At 41.5% G+C, this 17017-nt stretch overlaps 1 protein-coding gene across 1 annotated transcript in view; it reads right to left on the bottom strand.

Annotated features, from left to right (window-relative positions):
* Positions 1 to 240: 240 nt before the first annotated feature.
* ches1 (checkpoint suppressor 1) overlaps positions 241 to 17017 on the bottom strand; it is a 90923-nt gene continuing 74146 nt past the window's right edge. Inside the window, exons 4-6 of the mRNA XM_015048033.1 lie at positions 13560 to 13618; positions 3432 to 3540; positions 241 to 1092 (exon numbers count right to left, since the gene is read on the bottom strand). Coding sequence (XP_014903519.1) covers positions 537 to 1092; positions 3432 to 3540; positions 13560 to 13618 — 724 coding nt within the window. The 3' untranslated portion in view covers positions 241 to 536. The remainder of the gene's footprint in view (positions 1093 to 3431; positions 3541 to 13559; positions 13619 to 17017) is intronic.

The following is a 17017-nucleotide window of genomic DNA, read 5'->3' as shown; positions in this document are numbered from 1 at the left end:
TCACGTTTGTGCTCGTGGGTGTAGGAGAGCGATGCCCCCGCCCCTCCAGAAGAGGTGGGTCTCCGCCGCGTTTGCTGGCATCGCTGAGAGATTGCTACAGATTCAATGTGGGAAAAAAAAACCCCAAAACAAAAAATAAAAGAACCGAAACCAGGAAAGGACAAACAGCCATCCTCCGCTCGCTGCGCGGCGTACTTCCTCTGCTCGCCCCGAGTTAGTGACAAAACATGCTTTTTTTTATGGCTTTCATCCCCTTTTTAAAACAACAACAAAAAAACCCAACATAGACACATGAGAGATACCCATTGATGTTAGTGTTGCTGAACATGTAGGAAAACATTGATTTTTGATATTGCCACAAATAAGTAGGATTCACCTAATGCCCTGCAGATAGATAGAGGGAGATGACGAGTGTCTGTCGAGACTAATGCTGTAGTAACGTTACCTGTTGACCTATTTGTACGTGTGTGTGTGAGTGGTGTGTGTTGGGTGTGCGTGGTTGGAGGTGTCTGAATGCGTATGTTTTTTTTTTTTTTTTAGTTTCTTAGGGTCTCTTTCTGCTCCTTCTGGCCCTTGGCGGCGCGGTTTGTGATGTTGTTGAGGCAGGCTCTGACGCCGGCCAGGTGGAGCAGCGACCCCGCCGCCTCCTTCATCTCCTCGTCGTCGCTCTCCGGCGGCTTCTCCGGTGCACGCCGCTTCTTCAGCGGCAGCGTGTCGCTAATGCCCCTCGCTCGGCTTTTGGTCCAGGGCAGGCTGCTGCCCGGCAGAGTCCCGGCTCCGGCCGCCGAGCTGCGTCTTTGTCCGCGCGGGGGCTGCTGGGAAATGTAGGCGGCAGCGGCGGCGGCTGTGGCTATGTGAGAGTCCAGCGGGATCTCCCGGGGCTCCGGCTTGACATCCGACTGGATCTCCACGGCAATAATGTCGTCATCTTCCAGCGCGGAGGAAGGGTTGGTGATCTCGGAGGGGGACAGGCTGCTGGGGGACTTGGCGGTGCTGTAGGTGTGGTCGTCCTGAAGGTCCTCGCCGCAGGGGATGGGGGAGTAGCGGGACGGGCTGTCCTTTCCCCGGCTAAGGTAATCTCCCAGGGATGATCTGGACACGGAACAGGAGAGGATAATGTTACATCTTTGGTCAGGAAGTCAAAATCAAGTTCATCAAGATGTATAGCACATGTCAGGAACAGCTGATAGAAGGCTGACTTTGTAATTATCTTTAAGTAATTATGGATGTTCAGGTCTGAGTCCATCACTACATCCACATTCTGATAGTGTGGAGCCATGTTCTACTGAAACTGCTGGGAAGTAGAAGAAAGGTAGGAGGTAATCTTTCACTCCTCTAGGCCTGAGGTGAACATCTCTCAAGTCCGATAAAAACCTTGTATCCCTGAAAATAAAATACAAAGTCAGCCTTTCCCTTTTAAGGTCGGCAGTCATCAGACTGTCACCCATGCATATTTCAGATGACACTGAGCCTTCTGAGCGGCTTTAAACCTGGGGAACCTGCTCAGCACAAAGGTACAGCATCAGAACACGTCAATTTAACACTGAAGGTAATAGCATTCAAACCCTGTTCAACACTTTCCCATTTTCTCATGATACAACTATAAACCTTTATGCATTTCAGGGGAATTTTTAGTTTTTGATAGATCACAAAGTATTTTTTGTGTGAAGTGTAAGAAGAAGGACACAGCAATTTGGACAATACATTTGTAGCAAACTGCCCTTTACTTTGACAAATAAAACCCAATGCCTTCAGGAGGAGAGAAGCAGACCTTTAATCAATGACACGACTGCAAACCAAGAAGCTTCAATCAAAGAACCAGTCAATATATCAATGGTAACTTGGGAGGAGCGCAAAGCATTCTGGGTAAATACAACCAAAACAAATGTCTAGTCTTGCACTAGTGAGAGAAATGGCTCATGGTTTGTTAACCAATGACAAAAGAGAAACCCAACAACCGCTAAATCTTCGCAAAGAAGGAAGTTGCACTCATGTCTTCTTCTGAGGTTCTCATATAGTTTCCCTCAGTGGTTCTTGGTGCAGCGCCACCACAGGTTTTTTCAAAGGGTTTGGATTGTTTGACACGGGGCAGTGTGAAAGAGAACCATAACAGCTGAATGCTGCAATATTGGTCTGTAGTTGAGCCGAGTCTACCAAACTATCAAGTGTGAAAACCGCCTTAGAGTTATCAAAGGAGGCTGAATGGAAATGGAGACCTGATTTTAGTTATTTAAAGGGACAGTATGATGCGTTTTCCTGATGTCATTTTGTAGCACAAGCAAGTAAATGTTACCTCCAGTTGTTAAAAAAATGCTGACGCATGACTTAAAAGAAATTTGATTACATGATTTAACAACTGGAAAATTGGGCCTTTGTCTCATTAAGAAACTTCTGCTCTTTTTGGAACGCTGCTTTCTGGAAGTCATCACAACATGGCTCCTCTAATAACCCTTTAACATTTCTACCAGAATTTCTCTGAGATGAGCTCCAATAATGAGCTCAGCAGATGTGTGGTTCTACCAGGTGTTTGCTAATTGCTGCTGGCTAGTCTGAAGGAGCTGAGTGTGTTTTACACAACTGAATGGTTGCCACGGGAGATTCAAGGGTATCTCAAGCATGCATGAAAGAATCAAAGCAGCACTCCAGGTGTGTTTTTAATGAGGGAATAACATGATAACATGATGAAAAGCTAAAATAAAGAGTCAATTTTACATTATACTGCACCTTTAAACATGTCACAATTAAGAATTGATTTGTATTGATCTATCACAAACTTATCAATATATGAAAAGTTCAAAGGATGCTCATAATTTTCAGGCCCTGAGCGTCATACTATTGAACATATTTTGCTGTAATAGTGAGAGAATTGTGTTGTGTACAGCACTAAAGGAGGTGGAGGGAGGTGAGGTGGGGGTATCCTGCAAAGCCATAAATCAGTAGCAGCTTCAGGAGAGTGCCTCGTCCCGCAGACATCCTCTCCTTCAGAATGAGAGAGTTAGCATATTAATATCTTATAAGCAAAACACGCGCCCCTCGCAGTGATCAAATATTCACTGCATACCTCCAGTGAGCCCTTGGCTATGTTTAATTCATTACGCCGCGCCGACCATTATACTCTTATGCTCTGGTGATGGATGTGCGTGTCCGTGCATGCCGCATATGTTCTCCGGATCAAAAAGCCTTTCCCTCTAATAAACCTGTTTGTGTGTGTTTTTGAGGAAAGGAGCGCATTACATAAACACACCTGGATCAAATGTTCAGAGCAACAGGGGGAGCGTGTGAAAGCCTGACTTTTGGAGACAATAAAGATGTAATTATGTAAACTATGAGTGGAAATTTTTCTTTTTTTTTTCTTCTTTTGCGGGTGTAGGTGGATCCGTTTGCGCAGGGGAATCCCATTAATTATATGTCTGAGGGCAAAGTTTACCCACCTTATAGCCGAGGTTCTGCTCCCCACGGGGCTTACTGGCAGGGGTCTGATGACGGGGAAGAGGGCCTGGCTCCTGACGCGAGCGCCGTTCTGGATCACGCCACGGGGAACTGGAAGAGAGAAGCATTTATAAACACTTAAGATAAAAAAGAAAAGGACATCGATACAGATCCTTCCTGCAACCTGTAGCCCTTAAATCAGTTTATGAAAGAGGGAGGGATAAAAATAGAGGAACCGTCTCGAAAATATTTGATCGGGCTTCGATGAGAATTCAGCGGCCGTCCGAGGAGGCTGATGGGGCGATATTGATGAGCAAGGCGAGCTTAAATTGAGCGGGAAAGCGTCATAAATGAGTTAGGGCCGCTTTGATTCATTCGATTAGCAACGACCGCCGGGCTCGGCTAAATGCAGCCCGTCTGACGCCGTGTGGGGGAAATCGGCGGTGGCGGCACTTCAAACTGGACCTGAAGTACTCCTGTTTTGCTCATGAGATGAGAATTTGGGCAGTATTTACCCTACAAACGAACCTGCAGGTCGACATCTCCACTCAATAAATGTCATGAGTCAGAAACCAGCATAAAAAAAGACAATGTCCACGATAACCCACACCGTAAGCTGATTTTTCAAGTAGCTAGACCCATTGCAAAACCTCCTTAGAGTTACCCGCTGTCCAAAAATAAACTATAAAAAGCAGCTGATGCTCAGTAAATAAATGTGGTCCCAGCATTTTTGCTGAAAGCTTATTCAATGACAGTTTATAACAGGATAGTTGTTAAAAATTCAATTTTTAAGAAATTTTAAGACAGACTGAATGAAATATGCGACCAAAAGAACTCTAAATATGCAGGATGATTAGAGAATCTTCATATGGGCAGGTGACAGAAGTGAGCCAGTGGTAAAAACAAATGTCTTCCAGCCAATTAGTGATACATTTTCACTCACCAGTGACAGCTAGCTAGCTTTTATACCTTAGTTAGTCTTATACCTCTAATATACCTTTGCCAACTAGGTATATAGATAGCATATAGTTAGTAAAGGTAGTATACCTTTTCTAGTTAGCTAGCTAGAAAAGGTATACTTTTTATTTTATTTTATTTTTTCTGTAATTATGTAAAGCACCTTGAAATTCCCTGCTGCTGAAATGTGCTATACAAATAAAATTTGATTGATTGATTGATTGATAGCAAAGGTATATTAAAAGAAAGTTAGCGACAGCCTGGTTACCAATTGGTAACCTTTGCTTGCCTTTTACCTCTAATACACCTTTGCTAGCTAGCTAGTTTGCTGGTTAGCAAAGTTATATTAGTCCTGTAAAAAGGTATAAAGTCCCGCCAAAAAAAGCTACTTACAAGATTCAATAGTCCTACAATTACAAAATTTAAGACCTTTGATTAGCACATCTAAGCCCAAATTACCTTTTTAAAAAATTAATTTAAGAATTTTTAAAGATATGTGGACACACTGTATGAAAGTTATTGTGTAAAGGTGGAAAAATTCAGGTGTCATGGAAGCAAGTTGAAGCAGGTATAAGCATGCACTGGTTACTGGCTTTGAGTTATTTGCAGATGATAAAAATGTGAGTTCTAAGCTTTCCAATGATGTCAGAGACACAAAAATGAAAAATAAAGTAAAACAAAAAAAAAAATCAAGAAGACGTGGGCATTTGAATATTGGTGCTATAAGTTCAAAAATAATTATTCACCCAAACAAAAAAATACAAAAATAAGAAGCGTAAGAGACTGTATAGCAAGGACAAATTTTATAATAAGAAAAATAACGCTATATAGACATTAAAGGCAACATGCTCAAGTAAAAGAATGTGCAAATTTAAAACAGTAAAAGGGTAATTTAAAGACAGAAACATGTACAAGATGTTTAATTAATTTTTAACACGTGGTCAGTCCAATTTGTATTTGTTAATTTTTGCAGTGCACCGAACAACCTGCCTATTAATGACCTGCTTAAGCCGGGCTAAACGACATCATTTCCTTTTCCCTCCATCGGCGGTACTTAACTCAAAGGTGATCTACTGGCAACAATTTGGAGATGCAGGCGTTTGCGCTAATTATGTCCTTAGATTATGGTAAATGTCAAAGTAAGGAGCAGCAAGAGTTAGAAGGATTGTAGATGGCTCCCAGTGGAACTAGGCTTAAATTACTACACCAGTTTCATCCATTAAGACTCTTGGAACAAGATTCTGACTCGTCTAAGCTGACTGAATAAGTGCAACTTGTTTCAGGTGTGAGGATGTGGACTCAGACATTTTCAAAGAAAATTGTATCTCAATGAGAAGTCCGCCCAAAGGACATTGAATAGTTGAAATAATTCATGCCATGCGACAAGAACATTACAAAGATTGATTGAAAGTCAATTGCCTTGGCAACAGGTCAACTTTGATGAGATTCCATGTTCTTGGTGAAGAAATACAACCCCTACCACGATGTGCAGAAGAAGTCAACTTGGACTTCTTTTGACTATAATATCCACTTTTCATACAGGCAAGATCTGAGGACTACTATGCTGCGGATTTCTGCACCGTTTCCCTGGAGCTTCTGGGTTGCTGTGCTTGACAGATTGTTGGAAATGAAAAAATGGGCATATAATTCTTAGTACAACACTCACCTCTCTCCCAATTGTGCACTGCAACCCAGCTGGCTAAAAAAACCAACAATTTTTTCCTCCTTTGTTTTTTAAAGGAAGACAAAATAGTGTCATTTTAATAAAAATATTGCAAAGGAATATTGTTGCTTTTGCCTTAACCTGTTGGTCTCAGGTTGTCATTCACGAGGACCCAAATTTGGGTCCTCTAGTGACAGACAGGTTAAATAACAGGCAAAAGTATTTACACTTTAGAAAAAGTTTAGAAATCCCAAATGCTAAATTTATGACTGATGTCAGAAAGAGAACTTTCTAAAAGTATTTAAACTTTTAGAAAAAAAGTTTAGATACCATATAAACTGTAAAAAGTTTGGTATTTTACTCAAGGTTTCCATAAGAATATAACTTTTAACAACTCTCATGCCACACACTGCTTTATTTGAAGAAAGCTTAATAGATACTGCCCAACTCTTCCTGGTTTATATGCTCCCCATACTGAGGCATTTTGTGAATAGTTCTCAAAGTAAGTGCTTTAGAACAAACACCAGATTATTTTCAAATTGTGCTCTAGAAACATGGAGTTTAAGACCTGCACATTCACATAAAAGTAAAATAATCCAAGCATTTATTTTACAACTCTAAAGCCAGGCTTTACTGTAACCCTATTGTGTGTTGTGAGACTGACAAGAAAAAAAAAGACCATATTTAAAGCTTGAATACTCAATGCCTGTATGCTAAATGTGTCTAAATATAAAACTAAAGTCAGAACTGAGAGAAACATTAACAAGCTGCACATAAAACTGAGCAATTTCTGGATTCTCCACCAAGGCCATGCCGTCTAAAGGCCGCCGTCCCACTTCTGCGAAAGGACCGAACCGAGAAGCTTCCCGAAGGTCAGAAGAAGAAGAAAAGATCTGAGCCCAAAGCTCTTATTATTCAACGCAGACTGCTCACCACAAGCCGTCCCAGTTCACTAAAACAGCTGTCATCTCTGGGGTCAGCTCGTGTTTTGCAAATGATGACCCGCTGTTTGCCTTTTGTCTGCCACAGACGCATTTGTTGAGGTGCAAATGCCAGCGAACATGTACTGCAGCACAAACACGCTGCAGCTGAAGCCTGTATCCCCCCACCACCACCGCCACCACCCCAATGTTAAATCTGAGCCCAAATGCTAAATTTATGATTGATGTCATGAGGAGAAATTTAATTCGCCTCAGGAGCCGCAAGCTCATTAAAACATACAAGTTGTCACGGCGAGGCCCCCCCAGAAAACAGCTTGGTGTATTTGGCTCGTGTTGTAGCTCACGCGAGTCGCACAACCAGATGAAATATGATGGGAGTTGCTGGTGCTTTTGTCGTTGGAAGTGTGTTTTTCAGCCTCTCCCCCGGCCCGCTGTGTCCACAGTAATCTCATTGACTGCTGTTAGCATGGCCGTGCCCCTGATATCGCCAGCGCTGCTCTCCATAACCTTATAAGTAAGTCCCTGCACAGAGTCTCTTTTGTAATCTTGATCACTTGCTGCATGGTTTTCTGTGTGTGTGTGTGTGTGTGTGTGTGTGTGTGTGTTTTAGTTTTTCTCACCTTGTAAGGTCCATTTTTCTAACCAATACTGCATTGTGAGGACTAAATACTCCTTATAGAGCCCAAAAATCAGATCACATAAGAAGATGTGCTTTTTTAATTAGGTTTAGGACTAAAGTGTGAGTTGAGTTTAGGTAAGGTTTAGGGTTAAGCATGTACTGGTAATTGTTAGGTTAAGGGTTAGGCTGTAGAAATGAATAAAAAATTAATGGAAGTCAATGCAAAGTCCTTGTGAAAATAGAAAGATGTAATATGAGTGTGTGTGTGTGTGTGTTAGTGTGTGGGCAGCGCATTAGGTCTTCCCGGGTTGACGTGCAAACGTCCCCTCCTTCCCCACCCGTTCGCTCCAATCGGGCTTTGCGTTACCATAGCAACATGCCACAGAGTGGAGGATCAGGCATCAGAAGGGAAAGTGATAGAAAGAAGCAGGGGGGCGAGAGGAAATACCAGGCTGTGTTTGACACAGCGACGGCGAACCAACCCGAGGACTGTTTCGCTTCAATATGCAGAGAAACCCCGCGCTGTTCCAGACACACAGATCCAGAGTCCTCTGTGCCTCTAAATCTGAGAGAAATACAAAAACTCACTAAGAATTTATGAATTTACCTCTGAGCTGTATTCAAAACCAGATGGAGGGATGGATATAAATATAACTAATGGATGAATGGATGGAGGACAGACTTCTAGATGGATGGATTATGGCTGGTCTTCTAGATGGATGGATGACTATTGGATAGACTATAAGATGGATGGATGGATGGATGGATGGATGGATGGATGGATGGATGGATAGGTTGATGGATGAATAGATTGATGGATGGACAGCTAGTGAATAGACTTAGAGATGGATGAATGGGTAGATATCTAATGGATGGACTTCTAGATGGATGAAAACCCATCCATCTAAAAGTCGGCATTGGTCTATGTACCTATAGGCCAATGCATTGACCTATAGATACATCGATGGATGGGTAGTTGGCGAATGAACAGAGATATGGATGGAAGGACAGATAGATTGGAAGATGATGAATACACAGCCTAACAGATGGATGGATTAATGGACGGATGGATACTTAGTGAATCGGCCTGAGGGGGAAACACCACTACACTTCCATAGTTTATTTTCTAAGACTTCCAGACGGCGCATGGACACGAACACACACCCACAAACACGTGGCTGCCAAGTCCAAGCGTGGGCATCTCTTCCCCCTCGTCCTCTCTCTATTTTCGTATTTGCACTTGCTCATAAACCCTGTTTGTCCATCTAATTCCACCCTCTTGTTGATATTTCCCCCCCTCAATAGCCCCCAGCCAACCACCCTCTGTATTGATCTGGCTGCCATTCTGTGTACACTGGTGACTCATATCTCCTACTGAGCATGTATGCCGTCTCTGCAGGTGAAAAGCCTGGGACATATGCTGCGGAGATGAGGCGACAAAACCACACCGACACTGAGCGGTTCGCTCTTAAAAGCCTCAAGCCGTTCAACTGTAAAAAATTCCTTTTGATGGTAAGAGAACACAATGTTTGCATCTGAGGCATTTTCCTAGAAAGAATGTCTGCTTTTTTTCCCCCTTCCCCTTAAGCATGGTCAGCTGCCCTCTCTTCTGTCTGCTTCCTGCGTCTTCTCCCTGCCTCCCTCCTGTCTCCTCCTAAATGAGTTCCACATGGCCCTCCGGGCTGCGCAGTCTCGCCTCGTCCGGCAGAGGAGCGCTCGCTCAGCTCTTGCTCTCACAGCTCCACGGGTTCACAGGTCACTCCCGGCAGACCTTGAGATTGCAACCGTTTGAAGGCGGTCTCTCGCTCAGTCAAAAGAGGCACTCCCCCTCCACTCCCCTCCCTGTCCGTTTGTCCGCCTGGCTGCTGTGTGTTAAACCGAGAGTAGAGTCTGAGGGCAGGATGCATGCTAATGCTGTCTGACTGACTGGCTGAGTGACAGCCTGGATTGCTGGTGGGATGAAGTTGCTGGCAGTTTAACTGGACGACTAACCGGCTTGTCTATCTGACACTCGGACGGAGAGTTTAAGAGCTTGGCTGACTGACATGTGCTGGAACTTGTAGAGGGGAGACAAAAGGAAAGTAGCGCTTGATTACGGTAATATAATACGGCTTTGTAAACAAGTCTCTTCTTTTCTGTCAGAAACAAGCCTAAAGTTAACCAAAGGAGATGTTCAGGTAAAACCAGTTTTATTTTGATCAAAGTTGGAAATAGGACTCCTAGAAATATCTGAGTTGCTACTAACAAGGTTTCTGTAGGTTTCACCCATTCAAATTTAAGACTTTTTAAAGGGGCAGCATTATATATCATCAAGGCTTATGGTGGCATTTTATAGCACAATCAAGTAACTATGTTAACTTTGGGAGAAGTAGCTCATATAATGAGCTCAGCAGATGCAGTTCCACCAGGTGTTTGCTAACATGTATTGAATTCAAGACCTATATCACCACAGAAATGTACAAACATCGTCTAGACAACTGGCAATAACTTTGGACTTACCCAGGAAAGACGCAAAAAAGCTAGATTGCTAACAAGAGTATGTTAGCAGCTAGTAAGCGTTTGCCTCTACTGTCACACAAACAATGAATCAGGCAAACAATGAATATGTTTTGCCTGATAGAAAAGTCCGGCAAGAAAGAAAAAATACAGTGAATATTCAAGATTAAATAGTGCTGTAAAGGCAGATTTAAGACCTGGAAATTACACATTTAAAACCAAATTATTATGTTTTTTTGATTAATTAAATACATTATGGTCTTAGCTTAAGATACCCGAATTCAGGTTAAGGATGCGTTGCTTCTGTTTCGGCGAAAGCAATGACAGCAACAATAGCACTCCCATCCAGAAGGAGGCGCCAAACACCAAAGTTACAGAACACCCCAAGAGTTTGATAATGATCAGCAGAGAAATGAAACTTATTAAGAAACATAGTGAGTTGAGATCACTGTTTATACCGTTTGGATAACTAATCTCTCAGGAGATAAAACTGTGAGTCCCTTTGTGGCCGGTAGCCACAACAGAGATAGATAGCAGGTAGATTTGGTCTATGCAGTGTAACGCTAACCAACCAATAGGAAGAAGGTGAAGCCTTAAGACTCCGCCTCTCCTCATTTGCATAATGAGGCAGAAATTTATAGGTAAAATAAAAATAGGAGACAGCATGGACATAAAGTAGAGTGGAGGGGGGAAAAAAACTATATACAAAGTTAAATAATAAAAAATAGAACTATATACAAATAAATAGAAGAATTTTAAAAATTCTTCTATTTTTAGAAGAATAGAAGTTGACTGAGGTCAATTTAAATTGACCTCAGTCAATTTAAATTATGACTGAGTTGTTATAACTAACCTGAAACAATAAAAATGAATGTCTACTAAATTATAAAACATGACATATACTCTCCTTTTTTAAATTACTTGGTTCATTTTAAGTATATTGATTTATTTACTGGACCATTTATATATTTCTGCTTTATTTGAAATTGTGTAATCACTCCGAGTCTGTCATCTATAGCTGTAAATCCAAACTTAAAATCATTACATATTTTGTAAACTGCATTGACATTGTAATCAAGGGAATCAGAGTAAAGGGGTGACTTCAGGCAAATACAAGTCACACTGCAGATTTTTGCATGAAAAACTTTTGCCTACACTATATACCTTTTGAGGCTCTTTGAACTGGCCTGTCATATAAAATCCAAGTAAAACACACATTTGTCGTGGTAATGTGAGAAAGTATGAATAAAGTTGAATGGGTATTAATACTTTAGCAAGGGACTGTAGGCTTTAATATGACATATCAGTATTCTTAATTACCATAAGGAAATATATTACCTGAGCTGCTCGAGGTGAAAGTGAAAGGATCAGCTTCATATTATAAAGAGTTTAATTTAATACTCTGCTGAATTTAAATGAAAAGCACATTGATTTTGAAGGTGAATAAAATTAAATAATGGGTAAAAAAAAAAAAAAAAGTAAAAATGTTGCCGGACTAAAAAAAAATTTGATCATGCTCTATGTGTTTATTAACTTACTACAGAGAAAATCAGCTGCAAAAAAAACTTTTTACACTTCTGGTATCAGGAAATTATTAGTAGATTATTTCAGAAAACTCACTTTTTTGTGTATTTTTTTAAACTATTAACTTCTAGAGAGTTTATATTGCTGTTACAGAACAGTTTTGACATTTTAATCTTTTGTATGTCACTTACTTTCTATTTAAAGAGACGGTATTATATGTTTTCCATTGACATAGTGCCATTTTTTAGTGCAATTACAAAACTATGTTACCATTAGAAATATGCTGTTTATATCAAATATAACATCAAATAAATTTAACTTTGTAATTTATCTCCTTCAAATCAGGCCTCTGTCTCTTTAAGAAACTCCTGCTCTTTCTGAAACTCCACCTTCAGGAAGTTGTCACTACATGGCTGCTATATTAACCCTTTAAAAAAGTTTTTATTTTTATTTTTTTTAATCAACTGAGAAGAAGCTCTTAAAATGAGCTCAGCAGATGCACAGTTAAGTTTGCTAATTGCTGGTGGTTAGTCTGAAGGAGCTCAGTGAGGGAGTCAGCCTTGACAGCTTGGAAACTGTAGCTTGGAGGAGGAGCTGCGACCTCGAAGGCGGAGCTAGGTTCACCCAGGCGTTTTGCACAGCTGAATATAGTTGCTATGGGAGATTAAAGGATTTCTCAAACATGCATGAAAGAATCACAGCAACACTCCAGGTATGCTTTTGATGAGGGAATAATATTATAACATGATGTTAAGGTCCAAAAACATGACCTTTACATAATTCTGCCCTTTTAATGTGTGTTTTATTCTTTTGACCCTCTGATTGGGTAACTTGGGGGGGGTAAGGGAGGTAATCTGTCAGAATGGGGCCTCATCTCCCAGAGACTGTCGCTGTGTTCTTACTGCTGCTGTCTTGGTGACAGGGACAGACAGACTTCAGGCCAGATCAGCTCAGAAAGCTCTGGGAATGGGAGATGGAAGTAATAAGTGAGGCCACTAACCGCCCTTCCTCACCCCCTCCCACCACCACCTTCCTCCTACCCTCTGCTTGTTGTTGCCTCTGGCTGTCTGTCACAACTTCCTTTTTCCCTGCTGCCTCTGAACATCACACCTGACCATTCCTGCACTCTTTCCTTTAAAAAAAAAAGGAAAAAAAAGACATTTCCTGTCCTTTCCTGCACTCCGAGTCAACCCTCGCTTGCCTCCCTTTCTGTCCGTCCATCCGCGTTGAGTCATCACTCAGACTAGAGGGAGTCCAGGTTCTCAGGCGCTCCCCCCCCCTCTTCTCTTCTCTCCGACTCCGGCTCCTTGACCATTACTACTCCATTATTAGCGGCAATGGAGGGCTCGCCTCAGACGCCTAATGTATCCATTTCCCTCTCCATTTAGGGCTCGGCGGCCCGGCGAGCTCCCGGAGTGCTCCCTGATTGGGATTGAATGTCCATTTTAACTGCCGTCCAGCCACCGCAGGAGGAGGCGGAGGAGGAAAGGAATAATGGAAAATACAGGGAAAAGGAAGTGAGAGTGGACATATGTTACGCTAAATGAGGGGAGAGGGCGGTGGAAAAGGGGGTCTCCGGTTTCTTCCTTTCTTATTGTCTCATTCTTTTTTTTTTAATAAAAAAACAACAACTCTGAAATATGTTTCTGTAGACAGGGAAAAAAAAGCATTCCTCCTCTGGCTGGAGGCCAAGAGTCAGATCTCAGAGCTTGGTATTCTCAAGGTGCACCTCTAAAAAAGAAGGGATTTGGAACTGAGATGATTGGAGTTGGCACATCCGTGGAAGGTGGAGTGGGGAAGAAGGGAGAAAGAGGGTGAGGGAGTGAAAAAGACAAAAGAAAGAGAGCGAGAGAAAGATAAAGAGACAGAGAGAGAGAGATCACACACACACACACAAACAAGAACGGGACTTGTGGAGGTGAGACCGTACCTTGTAGAAGAACTCCTCCGTTCTTTCTGAAGAGGGGGCTCCCCGACCACAATGGAGGACTGGAGAGGAAGGAGAAGGAAAGAGGAAGAGAGAGAGACAGAGAGAGAGAGAGAGAGAGAACTGGTCAATCATTTGATCTCGCGGCAGCAGCCAGACGAGCCCGGCCGGCTTCGTCGCGAGGCAGGAATTTGAGTCCATAAGCCAATGCTTCTGATTATAGTGATTAGAATACCGGGTGTCCCACTGTTGCCATTATTCCCTGTGATTACCTCGGAGAATTACAGCCTCCACGCTGCAGTCCACGGGGGTAATTTCTCATGACAGCCCCCCCACCCCAATCTCTTCCAACCGCCTGCCGCCGGTACGTTCGCACGCAGCCGGCCCTCGGCGGCGCGTGTGCATTTAACGGCATGGTTAAGACGGATGATGTGCGTCCGGGGTGACGCATTTTGAAGCGAGTGTGGAAAAACTAATCTGTTATCTGTTGGCATTGAGGTAAGCCAGGGTTATAAGGACTTACATCAAAATCATACAAACAGATTAAGATCCTTTCAATCTACAATAAGAGGTCAGAGTGTCTTCAGGCTGTTTGCAGCAAAGAGGAAAACAGAATTACCCTTCCCCAACCTGTTGCTGCCAATCCAGTCACCGGTCTCATTGACAGGATAGCCACTGCGTTGATACTAAACCTGCATCATCGGTCACTTTATTGTGGTAGTGCTTTTCTAAAACGCCATTTGTTAAAAGGGCAGTATTATGTATTTTCCAGGCACATGTTGCCATTTCATGGCACAAATCAAGTAACTATGTTACTTTTAGTTGTTATAAAAACATTATATATATCAAACATCACTTAAAAGAAATTTGACTGCGCAATTTGACGCCTTGAAAGTAGGCCTCTGTCTCTTTAAGAAGCTCCAGCTCTTTGCTCTGTCGGAGGCTTTTGTCACCCCCATATGGTTGCCAGGGGAGATTAAATGATTTATAAAACATCCATGACAATCAAAGCAACACTCCAGGTGTGTCTATGATGAAGGAATAACATTATCACATGATATAAAGTAAAAAAAAAAAAAAAAAGTCAATTTGATATAATAAAACCCCTCTCATATTGGGGTCGGGAGGGGTGCTGGTGCCTATCTCCAGCTAACGTTCCGGGCGAGAGGGGGGGTACACTCTGGACAGGTCACCAGTCTGTTGCAGGGCAACACAGAGACACACAGCCACTCACTCACACCTAAGGACAATTTTTTAGAGAAACCAATTAACCTGACAGTCATGTTTTTGGACTGTGGGAGGTAACCGGAGTACCCGGAGAAAACCCACGCATGTACAGGGAGAACATGCAAACTCCATGCAGAAAGACCAGGGCCGGGAATTGAACCCAGAACCTTCTTGCTGCAAGGCAACAGCTCTACCAACTGCGCTACATCATCATCAACAAAACCTCCTGAAATCCTTCAAACCAACATAACTTAATATTCCGGTTTGGCCCACTATTTGTTCTCTTTTAACATACTTTATTTTAATTTGTTCTTGTTTTTATCATATAGATACATCTTTGTGTTGCCCACGCTGCGAATGAAACAGGCTCTATAAATAAAAATAAATATAAAAAAAATAAAACGACTTCTTGACTTCTACGAAAGAACCACCTGAAAATTTTTAAATTTATCAGGTGTATAATTCATATTTTTGCTTTAGTCCAGGTATCAAGCCACAACATTTAAATGCCATACACATCGTTATTATAACCATAAAAAAATCTTACATTATTTTAGCAGCAGTATTAATAATTGTTGCAATATTCCAAAGACTAGCAAGAATGTTGCTTTCTAATAATGTATGTAAGCACTTTGACATATCTTCTCTGCCATTTTTGCTCACAAACAGAAATGTTGGTTAACTATAATCAATATGGTCATTGCTGTATTCAACAATCGCATTGCAAACTCAAGTTCTCCTAACATCAGGAGGCATTCCTTCAGGTTGCGAAAGAGAAGGCAATAGTTTTAGCAGAAAACATTCAGAAATATCGGCAGCCTTTCTCAGGCTACGTTCACAAAGCAGGTCTTGATTCAGATTTTTTTTTTTTTGCTGAATCAGATTATTAATTTTTGAATAGTCTGTTATTCTAATAATGAAATGTGAATGCAATCGGACTTCTGTGTGAACAGTTTACGACCACAAAATGACCTGCAAGCGCGAGAATAACATAAGAACTTGTGGGAACACTTTATTTGAAGGGGTGTGCATAAGACTGACATGACACTGTCATAAACATGACATAACACCTGTCATGATCATGAAGAAGTCTTTATGAATGTTTATGACAGTTGTCATGAAGGGTCATTCGGTAAATAATGGCACTTTTAATGCAAAGTTGCTCTAAAAGTTGCACTGAAAGTCCATTAAAAATGCCAACTTTGCATTAAATTGGCATTATTTATGCATGCAAAGTTGGCACTTTTAATGGACTTTTAATGCAACTTTTAGGGCAACTTTGCATTAAAAGTGTCATTATTTACCTAATGACACTTCATGACAACTGTCATAAACATTCATAAAGACTTCTTCATGATCATGACAGGTGTTATGTCATGTTTATGACAGTGTCATGTCAGTCTTATGCACACCCCTTCAAATAAAGTGTTACCGAACTTGTTTACGTAGGTAATAATGCATGAAGCCATTTATGGATTGATTTTAAAGTTTATCTAGCAATTAGAGCCGATATTATTGTGATAAGATCAAAACAAACACAAAGGGAACTAACAAAAAGAAAACAAAACTTGTAGCAACGGCGTTTTGTGGAGCATTGACTGCAATTTTTGTAGTGAAGTCTGTTTGGATGCACAGTCAGAGCCAAGAATGGTGGGATTGTGATGTGATGCGCATCAGTGGAACAAATTTCATTCATAATTTTATGATTAAAATTTGTCAGCCATTGTTTACAGGTAAATTTCTTGCGTCTGGCATCTTCTGGTGCAGAATTACGTCTCATGCCAATGATGTAAATGTCGGATTAAAGGCAACATGACCATTCAGACTGCAGACGCTTTGAAAATTATTTACCAGATTTAGTTCAACACATGGAAGTGGCTCAAATGAGATTTGTTTTAAGGTGAGCCAAGATCCAAATTGGGCCTTTCAGATTACCGTGAAAAAGTCGGATATAGGTTGCATTTGGGCAAAAAAATGTCAGATTTGGGTCAAATTCGCCTGCTGTGTGAACGTAGTCTCATATTGTGGTAAGGAGCTATATTTTCCAGGAAAAACTTGTAGAGACAGTTTTAGCATGGCTAACAGAACCAGAACCAGGGATAAGAAATCAGCCAGAAAATGTATGGTTTGTGCAGCTGTATTTCAAACAATCCCATGCCAACAGTCAATCAAATCCCCCAAAACCTAAATCCAAGTTTAAACCCTCAAGAAGCCATTGAAACAGTACAAAAAAA

Source organism: Poecilia latipinna, unplaced genomic scaffold, assembly GCF_001443285.1.
Source record: "Poecilia latipinna isolate Pla-1442-1.1 unplaced genomic scaffold, P_latipinna-1.0 Scaffold857, whole genome shotgun sequence".
In the NCBI taxonomy this organism is placed as follows: domain Eukaryota; kingdom Metazoa; phylum Chordata; class Actinopteri; order Cyprinodontiformes; family Poeciliidae; genus Poecilia; species Poecilia latipinna.
Note: the sequence above shows the minus strand (reverse complement) of the source record. Positions and strands in the feature narration are given on the sequence as shown.